This window comes from Siphateles boraxobius, unplaced genomic scaffold, assembly GCF_051911475.1.
Source record: "Siphateles boraxobius isolate OS27281-9 unplaced genomic scaffold, OSU_SipBor_1 13, whole genome shotgun sequence".
Classification (NCBI taxonomy): domain Eukaryota; kingdom Metazoa; phylum Chordata; class Actinopteri; order Cypriniformes; family Leuciscidae; genus Siphateles; species Siphateles boraxobius.
In genome coordinates this window covers 21,571,426-21,578,978 of record NW_027508733.1, presented here as the reverse complement: position 1 = coordinate 21,578,978, position 7,553 = coordinate 21,571,426, and the positions used below count along the sequence as shown (strand labels likewise).

Genomic DNA, 7,553 nt, shown 5'->3' with positions numbered 1-7,553 from the left:
AGAGAATAAATGTAAGAAACCTAACTACACGATGACTAGCATAACTGTTCGCATTACACATTCCATGTACAAATTAATATGAAGCAGTTGGAGTTCAGTGATCAGCAGCAAATGAAACCATTTTTAGTTTTGCTGTTACTGTTTGTATGTTGCGGCAGCCACGTAATTTTGTTCTTAATCTTTAGTTTTTCCCTTACTTGAATCATCACTAATGCATAACGGCTTCAGTGAAAGGTTGTTTTCGATGTCATCAGCTGGAACCAGTATTTCACGCAAGCAACACTCTTAAAAATAAAGGTTATTTATTGGCATCGAGGAAGAACATTCATGAAACCGTTCCATCCCACAAAGGGTATATTGAACAAAGGTAACTTTAGATTATTAAAATGTTTTGAACACTAAGAAAAACATGGTTCTTTTAAGAACTGATAACTGAGTGGTACTTTGGGGAACCAAATGTGGCCCCCCAAAATTCACACCAAAACATTTTCAGAGTGAAGGTAAATGCTAATAATAATTTCTATCAAACAATCAACGATGTGGCTGTGTGTAGATTCCCAAACATGAATCAGATTTATATGCAATAAGCAAATAAGCGAGATGAGGAAAAGAGGATTAATTACTTTTAATTGCAATCCACATATTTGCAGAATGAACATTTAAAGTTATGTTTTATCTAACGTTTGCCAGGCCTTCTGGATTGCGCGTCACTACATTAAGCACAGCTAATGCCTTAAAGAGATAGTTCACCCACGTCATTCTCAACCTGTATGCCTTGATTTCTTCTGCGGGACACAAAAGAAAATGTTTTGAAAGACTTTTTCTATACAATGAAAGTCAATGGGGTCCAAAAAACCCCCCGCATTTGAACACTGAGACCGCTTTCAAAATATTTCTATCCTACATATTAAAGAGAGGTTTGGAATGACACGAGGATGAGCAAATGTTGACAGAATGTGAATTTTTGGGTGAACGATCCCTTTAAGCAGTTTATTATCACAATAAAAATACTGTTCAGGAAGCGCTATTGCTGATTAAGAGTTCTCCGGGCAAAATATTCTTCTGAGCTGTCCTGAGATCTCAGCTGACAGCATGCTGTACCTGCTGTTGAAGTTCCAGAGGGACCTTCCTCCATTACGAGATCCGTCTGGGTCTCGTAGCGACAGAGGGAAAGACAACGGCCAGTTGGGATGAAGGGGAGATGGACGCAAACAGGACGAGCCCCAAGGTAACATCTGGTTGTTGTGCTGGGTGGCGGAGTGGCTCAACCCAGGCAGCAACTGAGGAGGGGGCGGTGAGGGTGCAGGTGCTCTCTTTGCTGTAAACAGTTGTGGGTGGCTTGGTGGGTCGTTGCTGGAAGAGACCTGTGGGTGAGATGCTGGGTCTGACGCAACTGGGTCAGCATTTTTGTCCAAGTAGCTAACCTGTGATGGTAGGTTGGCACTTTTAGGAGGCACCCTCAAGGGCGAGATAGACTGAGATGAGCTATGCTGTGGCCAAGAGTGGTAGAGTTCTGGACCGTCTGCTGAAAGAGCAGCAGTACCACTAGCCAAACCCCACAGGGACGGCTTGAGATGGGACGCAACAGGATAGTGGAATGGATTCCTAGGATGATTTACTTCTAGACCTCGCCCAATTCCCATGTGATACTGCAGACTCAGCACCTCTGCCCTGAGTTGGGCGTTCTCCTCGCTCAGCGCCAGAAGCTGTCCCTCCAGCACGAAGTCGTTGAGTCGTCGCTTCTCACGGGAACGCTTGGCAGCCTCATTATTCTTCTGTCGCTTGACCCAATACGATGCATCCTTTTTCTCAGCAGGTGTCATCTCGCGTTTACGTCGTCTACTCGGTACAAGTGGGTTGCGATACGACTGGAGGTGGAACAGTCGTCGTGCCAGTACGGATGAGCCGGTGAGTGGCAGAAGCCTGCTTAAACTTGCAGGTTCATCTTCGATTATCGAGCTCTCGCCCGTGGAGGAGGGAAGACAAGCGTCTGCCGGATGCTCTGGACTTCTTATGGTACTCATTGTTCTGGAAAGACAAAGAGTTCGATGATCGGTAAGACCCAGTTTCAAACCAATACTTTGGCAAAACGTATCATTTTTTTGTTTGTTTAGATTGGTTTTTGAATAAGAACGATGCAAAAGCTCACAATTTTTTCACTTCCGTGTAAGAAACGCCTTCATTATACAATGCAACTTAAATTCATTATCACTTATTAGTGTACATACTGCAGTTTCCTGTCAGAAAAAGGGTAAATATAGACATGAGAAGTGTGTTAGCCTACCAAGGAAACATACTGGGCAATTAATGATTTTAAAAAAATTTGCAAAATAATGATGTAGTTTGTGAGAAATGCGACATGCTAAATTAATGACGATGATTTATTGTATCTGATGCATGCAACCTTGATAAGATCAATTTTGGTGAGGTTGGCAATAGATAAAGATCTTAATTTTTCACTTTGCTAAAAGCAAGATTGTTTGTAGGTTATTTGAAACCACTGCATATCTGCAGAATTGACAACCTCAAAAGGCGGCTGTTCATTTTATATTGGTGAATATGAAAACTGCCTCGCTTCTTGCAACAATCTAGAATTAAATTACTGCATGATTGACATTTCATTTATTTAAAGAATTCAGTATTTTTAAGTCTGCATATAGGAAACTAAGTGTAAACACGAGTCTCCAAAATCTTAACTGAAAAGAACCGTGGCGAAAGAAAATCGCTTCACCTTACCTTACGCTGCTGCCACAGGAATGATGCTAGCAAGTGTAAATAAATTAAAGGACATCAGTTTAAAAGTAAAACTCTTTGGCTGGAAACATACGAAGACTCAGCAACCAACAGACAAGGTGGCACATGTAATATGCACAGACATGCCTATCGTATGAAAGAAGTAGTAGGTGAGGACCACATCTTCCTTCCTCAGGAGGCGGAGATTCGCAAACAAGTCTCAAAACCAGTGGTTTGAGTTATGACTCACTCTTTTGTTTGTTCTACTTTTTAAAGAATGAATTAAAGAAATTAATTCTGGTGCACTAATCATCTTGATGCTTAGTTTACAATTTACATGTCTCTGTTTACGTTTTTGCATTTCTCTTAGTATTTATTCATTAAGTTTAGTTCTCTCCGTTTAGATCTAAACTAAACATTTTTTTAAAATTGAATTACATATCTCATGCACCATTATCTAATCATAACAGATTTAAAAAAAATTGAATTCTTTTTTAAAGTCATGAATTTTAGTTATTTTTAATGTCATGGATGGATGTCCTACACTTCAACCAATGATGGCACATTAATTAGACTATATTGCTGTATCCTGTTAGTCTGGATGAAGACCAATATTCATTTTGAGGCCTAACTTCACAATAAAAATAGCTTATGTGCATTGTTACGTGTTATTTATTCAGCTCGATACGCAAGTATTCATCATAGCAAAACAAACTCTTCAGAAAGGGTTAGTCGACTGATTATAAGAAGCTGAAGCTTGGTAAAGACTGAAACTCTTGATAGGAAGATCATGTAAAATGTTTCTTGTGGTTAAAAAGAACAGATTACTAAGAATGACTTGCATGAAAAAAATAGAGGTTTTTGCTGAGTTTACGGTTGTCACCTGGGACAGCCCTTCCAAATTTCCGCAGAAAATGTTTTTGTGTGCTAGATTCTGACTAAATCGGTGTGAAACAATGCAGGTTTGAAGCTTGTGCCGCAGGGTTACATCAACTTACTGAAGTTCGACTTGCACTGTTTCGATCCACTGTCAACCACTGTTATAGCTGAAAAACACATTCTTAAATATTAAATGCATAATGCAAGGGGAGAAAAAAATCATCTGTTGAATGCAATATTAATGGATATTTTGCCTTTACTTAACTCATGAGAGTTATCAATCACTTGTGGTTACAAGACTGGTTTGAGGACACACTTGACATTTGATTGTTCAAGATAAAAATGGGGCATACACAATTCACTACAGCACAAGATGTTGTTGGGGTGTTCAACAGGTGTTGGATCATATTTGGGGCTTGGGGTCCCAGTGGTCGCGAATGGCGTTGGTAGAGTGACATAGCCTACCTGTGTTGTTTGCCGGTGACTCATCGAATTAGATCTCTGTCTGTGATTTTTTTCTTTTTCTTCTTATACCTGGTGACTCATAACGCCACCTCAAAGCTCCACAGAACTCAAATGGTTTTACGTGGGACATAACCCGTAGTTCATATGTACTGTTTTGTTTACCGCACGCAGCCCCCTCATGCGGTGCGCATATTCACATTCCAGCGTAACCAGGTAATCAATAGCTTTATGGAAAATGTAGGCTACATAAAATAGCACATTTACAGGTATGCTGCAAGCATGCGTGTGAATGAGGATGAACGCTTGCCGCAGCCGACGCAAGACGAACTTTGTACCGTCAGGCCTCTCACCTTTTGCATACAGTTCAGCTGCCTTGCTTGTCTGTACAGTAACTTCAATCACACCCCGTGTTTCTTTCTCAAATGAATTCAAACCACTTCCTGTCTCTGAGTCTTCAGTGTTATCTCCTCACAACGACCTCATTTTAACTAGCCCCTCTCCCATTTTCGACTCGTTCGTCGGAACAGAAACCAAAGCAGCGACTGCAGAGCTGTAGACTGGGGTAGACCTCATTCATAGCCACCTACTCACTTCCCAGGAAACAAATCATCTTGCTGATATTTTGCATTCGATTTTAGGCCTTTTGGAGTGCTGATGTCTTGACGTTTTCTGTGCGCTTTTTGTTCTTTAGCGTAAATAGTCCAAACTTCAATAGGCAAATTGTTTAGGGTGGCCAGAAAGGCCCAGGAAATAGTAATACTGAGACTTTAATTTCTTTAAGTCGGCTAAAATCTGAGGCATTTCGCAAAGCAAGGCATCCATTATGATAAAACTCTTTTCATACGTGTTTTAAGTCATGGATTCTCTGCAAAGTAATGATGTCTGAAATTTGAAAAAGAGCTGATACAGACGTGTATAAAGCCTGACATAGGCCTATAATTCACTACATTTAAAAGTGTGGGGTCAGTAACATTATTCAAGTCACAGTAAAGACATTTATAATGTTACAAAATATTCTGTTTTAAAAAAAAAACAGCAGTTCTTTTTAACTTTTATTCATCAAAGAATCCTTAAAGAAATAGATCACGGTTTCTCCAAAATATGAAACACAACTGTTTTTAACATTGATACTAAAAAGGCATGTTTCTTGAGTATCAAATAAGCATATTAGAATGATTTCTGAAGGATCATGTCATGTGACGCTGAAGACTGGATTAATGATGCTGAAAATTCAGCTTTGCCATCACAGGAATAAATAAACATATTTAAACAGTTATTTTAAATTGCAATCATATTTCACAGAATTACTGTTTTTACCGTATTTTGGACCAAATAAATGCAGCCATGGCAAGACTTATTTCAAAAAAATTTTTGTACCAACCCCAAACTTTTGAACTATCCCTTTTGACCTTTGACCTCTAGGAGTGATTGGACCCTTAAAACTCTTCTCTAAGCACAAAATACTTAAAAGTTGCATATAGGCCACATGAATGTGATACATAATGTCTGGATGCTAGTAAATTGATCAAAACTATAACATCACACAAATAAAAGTCTGGAAATTATAGTAACAAACAAATGTGTGCATGCATATTTAATATAAAATAAGATTTATTTTATCAGTCAAAATGTCTTATATTTAAACTTTTTTGAAGCCGCCAACCTATATATATTTCACCTCTGCACATTGCATTGCAGTTCTATAAAGAACTTGATATAGCCTATTTGTTTGTCTACAAAACTAATTTCAAGAATAAGCCTTAAGAACATCACAAAAAAAAACAAATTCAGTCAAATGTATCCAGACTTTAGGCTAATAGAGTACGTAATTGTCAAAATAAGATATTTTGAAGATATTTCATTGTTCCTAATGTTGAGAATTAATACATGAGCTTTAAACTACTGTACCCAAATATAATATAACACACAACTAGTAGGCCTATAGTACCATTTTCTTCGCTCATGTTTTCCCACAAGGCCATATATGTCATGTATTTACAATATAAATAAATTTACTTTGTTCTGATTGATATTGAGATCATATTCACCGCTTGATAATGGGCTTCGACAGACCCTTTAGTAGGCCTCCATCAGCACCTGTGGAACCGCATGCGGTGAGGCTTTGAGAGCGAGATATGAGCGCTTGCTGCGGTTTGACAGGCATGGGCCAACAGTTAAACTGTAATGGAGCATTGCCAATAGCAACCTGGTCAACTGGTCACAACGGCTCTGCAGGTCTGACTCTCCTCTCATCTGCAAACCACTCTGCATCTGAAAGGGGCCACATGTAAAAATAGATGAGCTTGATAGGACTTGAGACGTGTTATCTCACGCACACACACGTACATGCTGTCAAACCTCCTACACCCCTGCAGCGCTGCCCACCAAGCTTTGATAGCATGCATACAGGGGCCACTGTGAGGGAAATCGTTTGATTTGAGATGGGTCATGATATGAAATGAGGAAGAAGATAATCTTCATTTGGGCCCTTCATATGGTCTTGCAGCAGGTGAATGGATGCTAATTTAGCTGCAGTGTCTCTGGCGGCCACTAGATGGAGCGCTAGGTGAAGAGTATTGAGTCGGCCTGAAACAGTCGGCAATCTGATCTGAAACAGAGCGCTATTATTTTCTGTTAACCATGCAAGTTTCAAGTATTTATCAGATAATAATTAAACATTAGATAGCACAAATGTCCGCACTGCAGTTATCTAAGAAATATGTCTTCCTTTGCACCATATAAATGCTAACGCACCAGTCTTCACACCTAATTCTGTTCTCAGACACTTTTAGTGCTTGTAAACTTCCTGGCTTAGGTTAGATTGTTGTGGTATATCACTAATGTATAAAGTTATATCTGTTACCATGGAACAAAAAGGAGAAGTGAAAATGTTAGATGACAACAATGACAAGAAGTTTAAGGCATAATAAAAAACTGATCTGCTATCTGCTTAACTTTTCAGCCTTCTTTATGAAAATAAAAACTATCAGAGAAATACCTGAGAACAATATTTTGAATATACATACAGCATAGCCTATACCGTTAAAAAAGCATATGATGGATATATTGACTCTTTTTTTCAGACATCTGACTTGAGAAGTTATATGTACGACACAAAAGACCAAATCTTACTAACAACAATTGCTTTCTGAAACATTCTCTCTTTTTAATTTGCAAACTTAATAGTGCATTTCTGCCACCTACTGAGCTGTATTATGCACCAGAGATACTATATAGCTACACATTATTACATAAATTATGTAAATCACTCGGACTCCTTGGTGATTATATTTATAGATTGAACACATGTTAAACAAATATAGGACTGGATGAATATTGTCCCTTTTAAACATAGTCTTAATTGTGTTTTACACTAATGCTGAAATGGGCCAACCACTTGTAGATGCCAGGGGTCATCAGTTGTGTACCTTCGCGTCATCCAGTGTTTCGGCCTTTTAAACACAATACACCCTTTG

General features: G+C 38.8%; 1 protein-coding gene across 4 annotated transcripts; it reads right to left on the bottom strand.

The window, feature by feature from the left end:
* Window positions 1-285: 285 nt before the first annotated feature.
* On the bottom strand, window positions 286-4,798 carry LOC143735603 (uncharacterized). Of its 4 annotated transcripts, XM_077225760.1 has the most exons (3): window positions 4,078-4,420; window positions 3,732-3,779; window positions 286-2,028 (listed from the first exon to the last, which is right to left on the bottom strand). In XM_077225760.1, exon 3 carries the CDS (start codon window positions 2,022-2,024, stop codon window positions 1,035-1,037), a length of 990 nt encoding a protein of 329 aa, XP_077081875.1. In that variant the 5' UTR covers window positions 2,025-2,028; window positions 3,732-3,779; window positions 4,078-4,420; the 3' UTR covers window positions 286-1,034. The 4 variants fall into 4 exon arrangements, with proteins under 4 accessions (XP_077081875.1, XP_077081876.1, XP_077081874.1 ...); XM_077225761.1 differs by lacking the exons at window positions 3,732-3,779; window positions 4,078-4,420 and adding an exon at window positions 4,428-4,798; XM_077225759.1 differs by lacking the exon at window positions 3,732-3,779.
* Window positions 4,799-7,553: the final 2,755 nt, after the last annotated feature.